Source organism: Dipodomys merriami, unplaced genomic scaffold, assembly GCF_024711535.1.
Source record: "Dipodomys merriami isolate MVZ:Mamm:240054 unplaced genomic scaffold, mDipMer1.0.p SCAF_64, whole genome shotgun sequence".
Lineage (NCBI taxonomy): Eukaryota > Metazoa > Chordata > Mammalia > Rodentia > Heteromyidae > Dipodomys > Dipodomys merriami.
The window spans coordinates 2,886,912-2,901,442 of record NW_027206224.1 but is presented as its reverse complement, the minus strand read 5'-3'; the positions used below and the strand labels follow the sequence as shown (position 1 = coordinate 2,901,442).

Here is a 14,531-nt window from a genome sequence, read left to right as displayed (position 1 = left end):
TTCTCCTGCCGCATGAGATTATTTTATTAAAAAATTTGAAGGAAACAGAGCGTAGGGAGCACTGTTTGTCCACACCTCAGCATACACCTGTGTGGCTACATCACCTCATGTACTCGTAGTACTCACACCTGAGTTAGCTCGGTCTCTGGCTGTGGTTCCATCAAGTACTGCAAAGCCCAGGCCACAAGCTGAGGAGGGAGCCTGGGAAGAAACCATGTCTGTGAATTAAGGTTGCCCCAGGCTGATGATCAACAAAATAAGCAGCCCTCGATACACACCTGGCAGCTTGGACTTGGGCACGGAGGGAGGCACAGGGTGGCTCATACTTATATTGGAAAGCAGAGCCATCACGATGTCTCTTTGGGGGCTCCTAGAATGGGGGTGGTATTTGGAGGAGCCAATAAGGACCCCTAATCCCATCCAAGCCTATGTTCCACCCTCCCACCCCTCGCCCCATCTCTAGCCAAAGCCCTACCCTTTCTCCCTTCCAATTGCAGAGTAAATGCTCACCCAGACAGAGCAGGGCTCCTGGATGCCTTTGGCTGGGGTCATTGGAAGACGCTGCCCATTTTTGGGGGACAACTCTACTTCTTTGAACTCCAGCTTCTGGGCTCTGGTAACAGAGGCCCGGTGTTGACTGGAGGCATGGCCAATGGGTGAGAATGTGGGAGTACAAGAAGTGGATACACAACTGGGGTGTGGGGGGCTGTGGGTTAAGATTTTAGAGGGTGAGCAGTTGGCTGGTGGGGATGAGGAGCTGTCTTCCTGCTCTAGTTCTGGAGTAACCAAGGACAGGGCAGGCAAAAGGCTGATGCTGGCACCACTTTCCTCCAGTGGCATGTGGCTGGGTGAGGTAGGGGTTCCTAGAGAAAAGAGAACTCACTGTGGGCACAGCCCTCTCAGCCCAGACCAGCTGAGTGGCCTGTGAGCTCATATGAGTTGGTAGGGTCTATGTTCACTCCCACACCATTCCATAGCATACTGTGTAGCCCAGGAACCTGACTGACAGTACTCACAGTCTGAGCACCAGTTTCTCATCCACAGGGTGAGGATGGACAGGAGATTAAGATCATAAACAATTCCTACAGAGCTGGTTATAGGACAGGAGATTAGGAGCATAAACAATTTCTACAGAGCTCAGGGACCAGTGACTCTAGAGAGGCTCAACAGTGGGGGCGTTGGACTCCAAAGACCCCCTTCTGACCCCTCCACTTTTCCTTACCTTGTTGTGCCCTTTTTCTTACCTTGTTGTGCCCTCCGGCTTGAATCCAGAGATCTCAGAATTTGTTGGTCATTGTCAGAAATGTGCAGCAATAAACCAGAGACAGTGTACATGTCTTCTACCTGTAGGACATGAACTCTCAACTTGGCCCTCATCTAACTCCTCACCCTGACACCTGCCAAAGAAAACCCCAGACTGACCATTGCATTGCAGTAGGAGGCAGCCCACTGGGTGAGAGGGGGCGCTGTGCAAGGGCCTTTCAACATCAGGCAGCTCTCAGCCAGGCGTACTAGCGCCCCCCGGTGCTCCTGTTCCTCTTGAACTTCATCCAGAAGCTGAGACAGTGTTAGGCCTGGGAATGGGACCAGGCAGCGGACTGAAGCCCAAAGAGAAGGAAGTGTGGGAAGTGTTCACTGGGACGCACGCACAGGATGGTAGGAGAGGTGAGACTAAAAAACTGAGGATCACTGGGCAACCCTGACCAGTACCTGCACTGGAAGAAGTGGACTCTGAAAGGTGATCCCTATAAAAACAGAGTAGACAAGTCTCAGGCGCAATTCTGAGGCCTGTCTACCCAGATTTGGCACTCCGACTGAACCACACTCAGAGCCCAACCCCAGACTCACTCAAGGCAGTCATAGAGCTTTTTCTGTACATCTGAGTCCTGGTTGCTGTGGAGAAGAGGAGGTAGGAAGTCAGTGTTATTAAGGATCCAAGCCCTCTCACCCAAAGGTCTATGCTACAGCCAGCCAGGACTGGGTGGGGGATAGAGTGGGGGATAGAACCCATACTTCAAACGTGGCAACCCTGAGCGCTGCTACTGAGCTTCACAGACCTGCCTTTGGGGACATCACTTACCAATCTGTCACCTGTACACGGGGTTGATCTGTGGGCAGCATGGTGAAGCGGTCCAGCTGGAGGTAAAACTCTGAAGGCTGGAGGAGTTGAGGAGGGAGAGAGACTTACAGTTTGTCACGAAAAACCCGGACACAGAAACTCGCCCTAGCCAGTTTCACCACTCACCACGTCGCCCTCAGCGACCTGGATGCGGACCTCACAGGCCTTCAACAGCAGCAACTGGCCCTCTTTGCCGCAGAATCCGAACTCCTTTTCCTCCCTACGGCGGAGAACACGACCCTCATAGCTTGGCCCTACTGAACACAAGCCCCACCTGCGGGGAGCACAAGTCTCCTCCCTAACTCTCCGGGGCCCGCCCACCTTTCTGTTGAGTTCGGCGGCGCCTCTCTTACCAGTCTGAGGCGTCCAGGGCCTCGCTCGTCACCAGACATCTGACGCTGTAGACGCCGTCAGATACAAGCAGCATGGCTCCGGTGTCAGGGGAGTCGGGGGCATTGGATGGGCCCGGCGTCTCTGAGTCCCAAAGTACCTGAAGGCGGTGACTGGCGTCAGTCTACTACACTTGCCCAGTCCCGTCTCAGGGCCCCGAGTGGAGACTCACCTTGAGCAGCTGCCCGGGTCGTGGGCTTGAGAGTGTTTCTGAGCCCAGGATCAGCTCTCGAATCCAGGGCCGCAGGACCGGCCTCCCATAGTTGGCCATTCCCGCGGCTAGGCGGGACGTACGAGCAGGGTTTCCCGCGGACGCCGCGGCTCCGCCTCCAGTCGGAAGAGGAAGCGCGTGTGGTTGGGCGGGTCTTGAGGCCTAAGCCCCGCCTACTACCGCGCTCGTGCGTGCGCAGAAGGACTTTCTGTCAGAAATTGAAATGCATGTTTCTGCTCGGTATGCTGGAGTCAGGTCTCGGAGCCGCAGCCCAGCTGCTGGGATGTGGCTCAAGACTCCTATAGCATCTGGAAGGAAGGGCCGAGGCCTGGCCCAGAAGGAAAGGCATCTGCGAAGAAGGCATCTGCGGCTGAGAGTTGGCGCGAAACCACGCCAGTGTCGTGTGACTCCGAGGGATTCAGAACAATACTGACGTCCCCATCTACAGAATACGCGGTCTCGTAAAGCCAGTGGAAATAACAGCTAACGGCGCATAATTGACAGTTCCCTGATTCTACCCTCCGATTGGCCGAGTCGTCCCCCTCCTCCCTCAGATTCCCGGTCGCATGAACTATAGCGTAATGACGTAAGAGCAGAGGAAGACTCTTCTCCACCTCCGTTTCCTAGGAAACGTGGACTCCGCGTTCCTCCGCGTCGCGGCCCCCGTGACGTCATGGTCGAGGTGGAAGGGCGGGGCGAGTGCTACCGCCAGGGGCGGGGCGGCGCGAGCGGGCCGGCGAGGCTGTGCACCTGCGCCTCGGCGGGCTGCCTGGGGCACGGGCCCCCGCCCGCCCGTCCCCACCATGGCCAGGCCGCAGCGGACTCCAGCACGCAGTCCCGACAGCATCGTCGAGGTGAAGAGCAAAGTAAGGGCTCCTCCGGCCCCCCGGCGCTTCCAATTCCTTCTTTCTCCCTTCCCTGCTCCTTGGTGTCCATCCCTCTTTCTGTCCTCCATCCTCTATGTCCCAGTCTGTTTTTCTGGCAGCATTCCTTCCATTCTCCCTCCCCCACTGCGTGTCTCCAGTCTCCTGTGGCTTTGGGTATGGGCGGGCGGGGGGAGGGGGGGAAGACCTTGGACAGCGTCCCTTGTACTGAAGCTGAGGTCTAGGCTTAAGGCTGCAGCAGTTTTTGCAGCAGCCCTTTCTTTCCCACCTCTGCCACCCTCAGACCAGTGGTGAGAAAGGGACACAGGCTCTGTCCTGACTTCTCTCTCGCCCAAACAATCCCTGTCTCTCCCAACCCTGGATCTCCAGTTTGACGCTGAGTTCCGACGCTTTGCGCTGCCCCGCGCTTCGGTGAGTGGCTTCCAAGAGTTCTCGAGGTTGCTGCGTGCAGTACACCAGATCCCAGGCCTGGACGTGCTGCTTGGTTATACGGATGCTCATGGTGACTTGCTGCCCCTCACCAACGATGACAGCCTGCACCGGGCCCTGGCCAGCGGGCCCCCACCACTACGTCTACTAGTGCAGAAGCGGGGTGAGAATGGGGGATACAGTGTGGAGCTTGCTCGGGGTAGGGTGACAGGGCAGGTCTACAGCTTATCCATACCCCAGGGTGCACTTTTTGCAGTCCCTGCCCTTGGCCTGACCTCCAAGTGACAGGAAATAGCAATGCTGACCCCTGTAAAGGGCCCCCCTGCCGGGGCAACAGTCTCTGATCTCAGCATTCTCCTCACTGCAGAAGCAGACTCCAGCGGCCTGGCTTTTGCATCCAACTCCCTGCAACGGCGTAAGAAAGGGCTCCTGCTGCGGCCAGTGGCATCCCTACGCACCCGGCCACCCTTGCTAATCAGCTTGCCCCAAGATTTCCGCCAGGTCTCCTCAGTCATAGATGTGGACCTACTGCCTGAAACCCACCGACGGGTGCGACTGCACAAGCATGGTTCAGACCGCCCCCTGGGCTTCTATATCCGAGATGGCATGAGCATGCGTGTGGCTCCCCAGGGCCTGGAGCGGGTCCCAGGCATCTTCATCTCCCGCCTGGTACGTGGGGGCCTGGCTGAGAGTACAGGGCTACTGGCAGTCAGTGATGAGATCCTCGAGGTTAATGGCATTGAGGTGGCTGGCAAGACTTTGGACCAAGTAACAGACATGATGGTCGCCAACAGCCACAACCTCATTGTCACTGTCAAGCCTGCCAACCAGCGCAATAATGTGGTGCGAGGGGCATCTGGGCGTCTAACAAGGCCACCATCTGCAGGGCCTGGGCCTGCTGAGGCGGACAGTGATGATGACACCAGTGACCTGGTCATGGAGAATCGCCACCCTTCCTGTTCTAATGGGCTGTCTCAGGGGTCTCCATGCTGGGACCTACAACCTGGCTGCCTACTTCCTGGTATTGGTAGCTCTCTGCCTTCCCTGAATGGCCAGGAGCAGACCAGCTCTGTCTGGGGGAGTGGCATTCGAGGAGATGGTAGTGGCTTCAGCCTCTGACAGGCAAAGATGTAGTTTCTTGTCACTGTAGGCTGCTGAAACATGGCAGAAAGACTTCTTGGTAGGGGGTTTTAGCTTGCTCACTTGGGGAACATTAAAAGTTTTCTATAAATACAGAGATGGTCCTTCTGTGTTCCAGCTCCAGCCCCCTCCCTGATCCTACAAACCTGCCTTCTGCCTTAAGACAGGAGTGACAGAACAGTGGGACAACCTTCCCATAATCAAGCAGTAGAAGGGCCACTAGGCTTGGCAGGCACCAGTGGCTCATGCCTGTAATCCTAGCTACTCAAGAGGCTGAGATCTGAGGATCGCAGTTCAAAACAGACTAAGCAGAAAGTCCGTGAGTCTCTTTTCTCTAATAACCAGAAGAGAACCAGAAGTGGAGCTGTGGTTCAAAGTGGTAGCGCGCTAACCCTAAGCAAAAGAGCTCAAGGACAGAGCCCAGGCACTGAGTTCATTACTCCATGACCAACCAAAATAAAGAAAGAAAAGCTTGTATAGAACCAAACCCCATTGTGTGCAAAAAGTTTAATTTTGACAAAGAGGCTGAAAGGCTGGAATGGCCCTTCTGCAGCCATGGGTAACTGGAAAGATTACTCTGAGGATACTGTACACCCCACTGCTTCTGACTTCTCCTCTAGGTAGGGCTTGATCCTGCCCTGTGCGGCTCTGTGTAGAGATCGTCAGCATGGATCTCTTTGTCACTGGCCCTCACAAAAGGCTCAGGTATCCATCTTCACAAACACTTTGGGTCGAGAAAAAATCTTGATGGCCTCTTCTATTTGCACCAGCTTCCTGTCCAGCTCAGCCCGGTGACTCTGGGCTCTTAGTGAGTCTGCGCCAGCAGGCAGTAGTACCAGCTCACGTAGCAGCTGACTCTGGCCTATAGGAATAGTGAGTGCTTGGGAGGGGTGAATGGTCTCCAGTGGGCTCCCCTCCAGACACCCCTGCCCAAGTACTCACTCTGGAGAAGATTGTTCAGTGTCTCCAGCCGCTGGCTCTCAGGCATGCGAGTGTGGCCAGGAGGCATGGCAGGGTCTGGCTGGTTATTCTGGCGGGCCTCAGCTTCCCGGCGCCATAGATCTCTGCGTTCTAACAAGCTGCAGATGCACAAGCCCAGGGTTGATGACACCAGGGTAAAGACCGGCTCCCACTACAAGCACCCCTCTCCCTGGCTGTCAGGCAATAGGACCTACTACTGGGGCACGTGGCCCTTCTGTGTAGTGTTGTAGTGTTCCTGGGCTTGCTGTTTCTGCTCCAGAACCTGTGCGAGGACTTGCAGTGAGCGGGAATGGCGCCGGGGCGCCCTCTTGGCAGCTCGGGCATTGTGTCTAATGAAGTCCACACCTAGGTCTGGCCCCTGCAGGATGCAACAAGAATGGAGGGGACATGACAGCACTGTGTTTTGTCCATGCTCCCCAACCCCCAGGATCCCTGCCCAACCACCTTCTAGCCCCAAATGTTTTCTCACCTTTGCTTTGGGACCTGGTAGACTGAGCTGGGGACTAGGGACACGGGATGGCGGGAGTCCAGGGCCACAGCGGGAGTGTGCCCGCAGAAAGTGGGCAGGCTGTGGCACAGAGGTTTGGACAGATTCCTGGAGGACAGGGTACAGCACAGGAATCAGGCTGAGGTTTGGGCTCAAGCCTCAAGGCCATGCCTCTCTGTCTCTGCTGCCTTTAAGGACTTTTCTATCCTAAATCCTATGGATTTGGGAGCACTTCTCCTCATCAACATTTAAACATACATCTCTCATTTTTTTTTTTTTGTCAGTCGTGGGGCTTGAACTCTGACCTTAGGCACTGTCTCTATGCACTTCAGCAAAAAGGCGAGTGCTCTCCCACTTGAGCCACAGCACCACTTCCGCTTTTCTAGTGGTTTATTGCAGATAAGAGTCTCACAGACTTTCCTGCCCAGGCTGGCTTTGAACCCTGATCCTCAAATCTCAGCCTCCTGAGTAGCTAGGATTAAAGGCATGAGCCACTGGCGCCTGGCATCTCTCACATTTTTTAAGAAAACAAAGCACCTCTCTACCAGCCTCAGTTCTGGCCCAGCTACTGCTCTTCTTAGCCAAGCCTCCTAGCTTTAGTTCCCCAAGGTCACTAAGGACTGGCCTCCAGGTCCACAAACCCAGAGGGCTGTTCTTTGGTCTCAACCTGCTTGTCAATAACTTCTTGGTCTCATGCCTGAGATTCAGGCCTAAGTGTCCATCTGCTTCCTGGACATATTCCCACCCCCTGGGCATTCCACGGATGCTTCTTCCTCAGTATAGCCTCATGTGACCTTGTCTTTTCTCTCAATCCAGATCCTTTTTCTGGGTTTCTGGATAAAGAAATGGTGACTACCCAAGACAGAATGTCACCACCATAATCCCACCCATACCCTCCTTAGCTGTCCTCAGAAATAAGTGTTGTCAGGAATTGTGGCACTTGCCTGTAATCCTAGCACCCAGAGGCTGAGACTCAAGTTTGAGGCTATGCTACATAGTAAGACCTTGTCTAAAGACAAAAAAAAAGACACAATGGCAAAAGGCATGCTTAGCACCACAAACAAAACATAAAAATAAAGTCAGCCACTGGTGGCTCATATCTATAATCGTAGCTACTCAGGAGGCTGAGATCTGAGGATCATGGTTCAAAGCCAGCCCAGGCAGGAGTCTGTGAGACTCTTATCTCCAATTAACCACCAGACGACCATAAATGGCACTGTGGCTCAAAAGTGGTAGAGTACCAGCCTTGAGTGAAAAAGCTCAGAAACAGTGCTCAGGCTGTGAATTCAAGGCCCACAACAGACAAAAACAAAAAACAAAAAACAAAAAAGAATGCTAACAAATAATTTAGGTCATCTCTCAGATATGGGTACAAATAGCTCATGATTTTCTTCCCTCATGCTTTTCAGTGAACTTACCTAGTATCCCCACTACCCATACTCACTCTGGCCTCAGAACTTCTACCTGGGAGGTTCCATCTCAATGGAATATTCTCTTCCATTCTCCTTTTATCTAATTCTTATTTGTTCCTCAGGATTGGCTCAGTGATCACCACCTCTGAAAAGGATCCCACATCCCTCTGCAGAAGTGCCAAGTGTCTCCTAGTCCTTTTTCTTTTCTTTCTTTTTTTTTTTTGGTTGGTTGTGGGGATTGAACTCTAGGCTTGGGTGCTGTCCTTCAGCTCTTCAGCTCAAGGCAAGCACTCTACCACTTGAGCCACAGCACCACTTCTGGTTTTCTGGTGGTTTACTGGAAATAAGAGTCTCAGGGACTTTCCTGCCCGAGCTGGCTTTGAACTGCGATCCTCAGATCTCAGCCTCCTGAGTAGCTAGGATTACAGGTGTGAGCCACCAGTGCCCAGCTTCTTAGTCCTTTTGTTATGATAGCCTCTTGTGATTTCTTCCTTCCTTCCCCCATAAATCAGATTGGGTTATAAATGCCTGTTGGCTTCCTAGGAGAGGTACCTGCATTCGGGTCTTGACTCGGGACTCCACCTTGTCATACTTGGGTGAGCGCCACAGTGCCTTCAGGGGCCTGGGCTGGCCCTGTTCCCGGTTGCGTTCCTGCTCTCGGAAGCGCTTCTGAATTTCTTTGATTCGCCTCAGGTTTTCCTTCTCATAGTCTTTAGGATCCTTCCCTGGAGGAAAAAGTGATGCCTGGCTTTGCCCCATATATGGCCTATGCTACACAACTTATACTAGATCATACACAGGCTCACTTCCCAGAAAGGGCTCCCAGAAAGTGATAGGTTGTTTGCCCCGTGAGGCCCTTGGGTTTAATTCCTATAATCATAGAAACAATAAAAAGATCTCCCTGGCATCTTCACCTAAGTTCGACAATACACACACACAGCTACCACATTACCTTGTTCCCTTCCTGTCATGTCTAAGTATCGCCTGATTACTTTCTACATTTTTACAGGAAAGTTTAATATTAATGATCCTGTCTTCACTTGTTTATTGCTTCCACCAGGAACTGATGGCCTAAGTTTGTCTTTAATTCTGTTTTCTTAGCACTTCTGGCTTGACACACAGTGGGCAATAAACCTTCCACTGATGCATGAATGCATGAAGGTAGAATACCTTATTCAGTCCTTCAGTCACCTCCTGAGAGGAGTATGGTTGTTTTTCCTCTTATACGGGAGGTACTGAGCGACACAGAGATAAAGCCTATGCTCAGGGCAGAAAAAGAAGGAGTGTGTGTGTGTGTGTGTGTGTGTGTGTGTGTGTGTGTGTGTCCTGGGACTTGAATTCAGGGTCTGAGTGCGTGTGTGTGTGTGTGTGTGTGTCCTGGGACTTGAATTCAGGGTCTGAGTGCTGTCCCTGAACTTTTGTGCTCAAGGCTAGTACTCTATAATTACAGCCTCAGCTCCACTTCTGGCTTTTTGTGGGTTAAATGGGGATAAAAGTCTCATGGACTCCCCTGCCCTGGTTAGTTTGGAACAGCGCAATCCTCAGATCTCAGCCCCCTGAGTAGCTAGGATTACATACGTGAATAACCGCTTTTGATCTTGGCTTTTGACTTCCAACTGCCTCACTGCCCCATCTGGTGGGGACTTACTCTTGGAAGAGACCCCTGGACTGAGCGAGATGCCCCCTAGCTGCAGCAACACATCCCCCACGCCGCGCTGGCCACGTTCCAGGATCTCTCGGGCTCCCGGCCTGGTGCGGGGGCCACGAGTAGAGTTGAAGTCTGGGTCGCGGCCTGAAGTCAGCAGGTCCATCTTCAGCGCGTTTCCCTCAAGGCGTCCTTGGGCTGAGAGGCAGGAAGGAGAGAAATTGGAGGCTCAGTGGGGGAACAAGGTTCCGGCCTCGCCGCGGGAGCTCCCCCACCCCACCCCAGCAACTCACCCGAGGCGGGTCGCCTGTAGTAGTCAGGGCAGAGCGTGGGATCTGGGGGGATGGGCCCCGAGATGCGGGAAGGGCCCTCGCACATGCTGCGGTTGTCGTCGTCCTGCAACGGTGCACCGCCGCCCGTCGCGCGGGGCATCTCTCGCCCCGGCCGCACTTCCCCGGCCCCGCGCGCGCGCGCACGCTCTCCGCTCGAACTCCGCAGTCCGACCGTGCCCTCTTTTCCTAGCCCCGCCCTGTCTGCCGTCGGGCCCTGAAACCCGGCCTGCGCCCACTGCTTCCACCACCCTTATCCTCGCCTACTCCTCGGAGGGGTTCGCCCGCCCCGCGCCCTAGAACGCCGGGGCAGGAGATCTCACTCCAGCAGTTTTGCCGCCAGCTGCAACCCGACGGGAGTTGTTGTTGCTAGGCAACAAATGGCTTCCGTCTCTGAGGTCAGGGGTCAATGATCTCGAAAAGACTTCTGGGACTTGTAGTTCTGGCTGATAGTGTGGAGGAGCGACCACCAGTTTCTCTTTTCAGCTACAACCCCTGTCAACACAGAATCCACTAGTAAAGCTTCTTCTGGGCCAGTCCTCTTCTAGCAGCTGTCCAGGGATGAGCTAACTCAGCATAGCCATGATCTCGACCGGCGCCAAAAGACAGCCGGGGTCCCAGGAAGGGGCAACCGTGGGGTCAGCCCAGGTCGTGGAGAACCCTGAGGTGACCCAGGCCTGCTAACTTTTTGGAACTCTGAACCCTGAACCCTGAGTGATCCAACTCCCTGTCAGGCCAGGCCTTACAGGCAGAGAGGGCTCTATCTGGGCTAGCGGGCTTTATCTTGTATTTGGTGGCCCATGTTGGGCATCCAATGATTGATTGCTATATCCTTTGCCGGGCTATAGCGACTGATTATGTATGTATCATCTCCAGTGTCCAGTGATGGAAGACAAGTGCCTGGTGCCAGCACAGGATGCCTGCAGGACCCCGAGTGAAATCAAGTGTTCATCAGAGCACAGCTGTGAATCAGAGCTCCAGGAGGAAGGTCTCAAGACTGAGGAGGAGGGGCTTGGTCCAAAGGCGGAACCAGGAGAGGAGAGAGGCCCCAGGCCTTTGGCTTCTACCCCCAGGCCCAGCCATGGGCCCAAGAGGAAACCCTTCAAGTGAGGGGGCTTTCGGAGTGAAGGAATTGCAGGGCTAGAGGGAGGGTTTCATGACTCAGGAGTCCCTAGATACTAAACACCAGCAGGACAGATTCTCATGCTCTGCCCCTACCATCAGTCTCTAATCCTGTTTCTCAAGAGCCCTGGTGTAGGAACACCAAGAGAGATGGAGCTTCCAGAGGACTGAGCTCACAGGAGCATTGGGCCCCTACTGGGCCTTGGGTTTTACTGACCAGTAAAGGGATAGCTCTCTAAGCCTGCGGTGGTGGACAGCAGGGCTAATCCCTAGGCTCAAGCCACAGCAGCCAGAGCTTTCAGGCTGTCTCCTCTAGCCTCTTGTCCCTGGCTTAGACAGCCCTTCCCAAGGCCTAGCCATCATACTCCATCCTAGGGTTGAAGCTGAACTGTCACCGGGGCTGCAGAAGGAGGAACAGGAGAGCAGCCAGAGTGAGCCCTCACCATCAGCCAAACAGCACAAAAAAGCCAAGAAACGCAAGAGTCTGGGGGCTCCTGTACTCCCAGTTGCAGCTAACACAGCATCTGCACCCCCAGAGACCTTGGGGTTAGAGCGTGAGTGGCAGTCCCTGGATCTTGCTTTCTTCCCCCACCTGCTCAACCTGATAGGGTACAGCCTGGTGCTTCAGCCTTTGCTCTGCCACGGGTTCTTACAGGAAAGGCCCAGCGCCTGCGACCCCTGTACCAGTACATCAATTACTGCAACCCTGAGCTGAACCAGGCAGGGGAGGGAGATGGGGAGACTGAAGTGGAGCCCGAGTCGGAGTTGGCCTTGGTTCCTGAGGAGGCAGGTGTGGAGCAGCTTCAGGCCTTGCTGCCCATGGCAGGTGAGCTGGGCTTAGGCCTTGCTTTGCCTTCCTGCCCCAATGTGTTAGTGGCCCCTACTCATGCTCTTGTTCCCCCCCTGGTACCTCCCCTGGGAGAAAAGACTGGAGGAGAGGAGCCTGGGGGTCTGTCCAGCCTGAGGGTGAGTGGCAGCCCCAAGGCTGAGATGGATAAGTTAACCCAGGTGGACATTGACAAGATGCTGAGTGTCTGCGCTGCCCCCCTTGTTCCCCCACTCTCCCCTCAGTACAAGTGACCATCTACACAGAGGGGGCTTCCCTCCTCTCAGGCCGGAACCAGGGCTGTAGCCTATGGGTCTAGGCCAATTAGGTGGATGGGGGGTGGGGGGGGGGGAGCGGGAGTTTGGCCTCTGCCCCTACTTGAGAGATCTTGGGCTCACTGGAAATAAATGCTTCCTTTTCTAAGACTATGTCTCCCCAAATACGATGCCTAAATTGTGAAAAGAGGCTGGGAAGAAGGGTAGAGAACTCACCTATACCAGGTTTGAGGCCAATTGGCCAAGTTAGGACCTTGACAAATAACAGATTCCTGGGTACCATCCCAGTTCTGAGTCCAAAGTGGGCATGAAGCAGGCATGAGGCCTTTTCTGCGTATTTAGTCTCCCCAGCTGAGGCTGAGGGTCAAATGGCCTAACTGCAAGGGATGAAGGGGGAAATAAGGAGAAAGAACTTGAGATAAAGAGAAGACTATGGGAAGCAAATGTTTGGTCCTGCTCCCTCTCTCTTTTAGGGAATGAATGACCTACCTCTGGTCTCACCCCAAGGGGATCAACACTTAGGATCCTCATATAAAGTAACAAAGTTCTTTTGCTTGTCCTGAGAATAAGAGTTGTGCAATGTTTTCCACTCATTGCCATACCACAGTTAGATAAGGCCTTGCCCACAAGAGGCTCCTGGTGACGGGATATCAGGGTCTCGGTTGGTGGGGGAAGGGAAATCAGTGAGCGCATCCCTTGGAGCTCTGTGGCCAGCCCTGAGGGGTCTCTAGGAAGAGCCATGCAGTGCTAGCTGTTGTGGACACAAATCCTTCTGTGTGTTCTGCAAATACTTCAAACATGAGGTATTCCACATTAAATAGATCATTTCTCCTCCCAGACTGTTTTGACTCACATATCATATCTATGCAAACTGTTCAAGCCAAAATGCTGGGCCTCACCTCAGACCACATCCTGGCCTTTGTTCCTCATTCCTACTAGGGAATCTGCATCAAGACCAATGAATCTACCCACTCTCTTAGATCCCATGTTCAGGACCTAGGCTAATGTCATCTCTGTGGGGGTCACCCATAGATCCATGCAGTGACCCCTCCACATTCACACCTGCACCCCTGATGGGTCACTGACCCTCTAGCACCCTGCTAGCTGCCTTGGAACTTCCTAATGGCTGCCTGTGACTCTCTAACCAGCCACACCTTGTATTACTTTTTTTCTAACCATGGGGCTTTCCCTACCTAAAATGCTTTCCTTCCTTCACCCCTCTCCCTGGCTACTGCACTTGTACCTTTGACAACTCAGGTACCTTTTACCTGCTGAGTCATGCAGCACCCACTGTTGTGTTACACTGTAGCATCTGTATCCCATTACCACTGTGGGTTGTAGCTGTTTTCATGACTGAATTCCTCAATGTCACATACCTGCAACACATTACCTAGTAATGGCCTTCACAAAAGGTACCAAGGCAGGGAGAACAAGGTGAAGGATGGAGGAGGCTGCAGATAGGACAAGTCCAACTCTGAGTAGTTGGAACTATATGCAGGGCCCCTGGAATAATGGCTTTGTATGGTCATCAGAGTGGCCAGGCCCAGGGAAAAGAAGCAGAATAGGCATGATACCTCTCCTGACATCACCCTGAGCCACATTCTCCTTTGAGGGGTCACTTGGATGTTCACTTGGACATGGTAAGACAACAGGCAACGCTGGACACAGGTGGCTCACGACTGTTTTGAGGATTGCAGGCCAAAGCCAGCCTGGGCAGGAAAGTCTATGAGTCTTTTATCTCCAATAAGCTACCAGAAAAGCAGAAGTGTAGCCTGTGGCTCAAGTAGTAGAGTGCTAGTCTTGAGCAGAAGAAACTCAGAGACAGTGCCTAGGCCCTTAGTTCAAACTCCAAGACTGGCATACACACAAAAACAAGGCCAGAAATATAGTTGTGGCTCAGGTGGTAAAGCACCAGCCTTGAACAAAAAAGCTAAGGAGTAGCACCCAGGCCAAGTACAAGCTCCAACACCAGCAAAAAACTTTAAAAGACTACAGACAAGCCGGGTGGTTAGCATATTCTTTTCTGCCTACAGGTTTTTCTGGGCAGTGATTTGCCCACTCCAGGTGATGCTGTTTCAGAGCTAGATTGAGCTTGATCTCAATTTACAACTGGGGAAGCAGAGGCCTGTAGAGAAACAGTCTTGCAGTTGACCACATCCTGAGGCTCTGGTACCTTTGCTCTCACTTAAGTTCTGTCAATGCCTGAATCCAAAAGGATGGCATGCCCTCTCACTGGTCTTTGGGGCTAGAGTTGCAGGCAAGGTCAGCACTGATCTTCCCT

General features: G+C 53.5%; 4 protein-coding genes across 7 annotated transcripts; 2 read left to right on the top strand and 2 right to left on the bottom strand.

The window, feature by feature from the left end:
- Positions 1–2,836, bottom strand: LOC138815405 (adrenocortical dysplasia protein homolog). 2 transcript variants are annotated; one of them, XM_070004778.1, is made up of 11 exons: positions 2,682–2,836; positions 2,473–2,609; positions 2,246–2,339; positions 2,081–2,157; positions 1,849–1,893; positions 1,711–1,745; positions 1,423–1,598; positions 1,245–1,344; positions 511–863; positions 279–370; positions 1–201 (listed from the first exon to the last, which is right to left on the bottom strand). In XM_070004778.1, the coding sequence occupies exons 1-11, from the start codon at positions 2,778–2,780 to the stop codon at positions 123–125; spliced, it is 1,287 nt and encodes a 428-aa protein (XP_069860879.1). In that variant the 5' UTR covers positions 2,781–2,836; the 3' UTR covers positions 1–122. The 2 variants fall into 2 exon arrangements, with proteins under 2 accessions (XP_069860879.1, XP_069860880.1); XM_070004779.1 differs by having other exon boundaries at positions 1,423–1,574.
- A 95-nt stretch (positions 2,837–2,931) lies between these two features.
- On the top strand, positions 2,932–5,265 carry LOC138815402 (partitioning defective 6 homolog alpha). Its single transcript, XM_070004771.1, has 3 exons — positions 2,932–3,586; positions 3,974–4,196; positions 4,401–5,265. The coding sequence occupies exons 1-3, from the start codon at positions 3,524–3,526 to the stop codon at positions 5,150–5,152; spliced, it is 1,038 nt and encodes a 345-aa protein (XP_069860872.1). The 5' UTR covers positions 2,932–3,523; the 3' UTR covers positions 5,153–5,265.
- A 400-nt stretch (positions 5,266–5,665) lies between these two features.
- LOC138815401 (enkurin domain-containing protein 1-like) lies at positions 5,666–10,387 on the bottom strand. Of its 2 annotated transcripts, XM_070004769.1 has the most exons (7): positions 9,992–10,387; positions 9,702–9,896; positions 8,606–8,778; positions 6,624–6,749; positions 6,349–6,512; positions 6,116–6,252; positions 5,666–6,035 (listed from the first exon to the last, which is right to left on the bottom strand). In XM_070004769.1, the coding sequence occupies exons 1-7, from the start codon at positions 10,128–10,130 to the stop codon at positions 5,875–5,877; spliced, it is 1,095 nt and encodes a 364-aa protein (XP_069860870.1). In that variant the 5' UTR covers positions 10,131–10,387; the 3' UTR covers positions 5,666–5,874. The 2 variants fall into 2 exon arrangements, with proteins under 2 accessions (XP_069860870.1, XP_069860871.1); XM_070004770.1 differs by lacking the exon at positions 6,624–6,749.
- Positions 10,388–10,447: 60 nt separating this feature from the next.
- On the top strand, positions 10,448–12,274 carry LOC138815403 (uncharacterized protein C16orf86 homolog). Of its 2 annotated transcripts, none has more exons than XM_070004773.1 (4): positions 10,448–10,693; positions 10,904–11,133; positions 11,525–11,703; positions 11,805–12,274. In XM_070004773.1, exons 1-4 carry the CDS (start codon positions 10,610–10,612, stop codon positions 12,227–12,229), a joined length of 918 nt encoding a protein of 305 aa, XP_069860874.1. In that variant the 5' UTR covers positions 10,448–10,609; the 3' UTR covers positions 12,230–12,274. The 2 variants fall into 2 exon arrangements, with proteins under 2 accessions (XP_069860874.1, XP_069860873.1); XM_070004772.1 differs by having other exon boundaries at positions 11,778–12,274.
- The last annotated feature ends 2,257 nt before the right edge of the window (positions 12,275–14,531 follow it).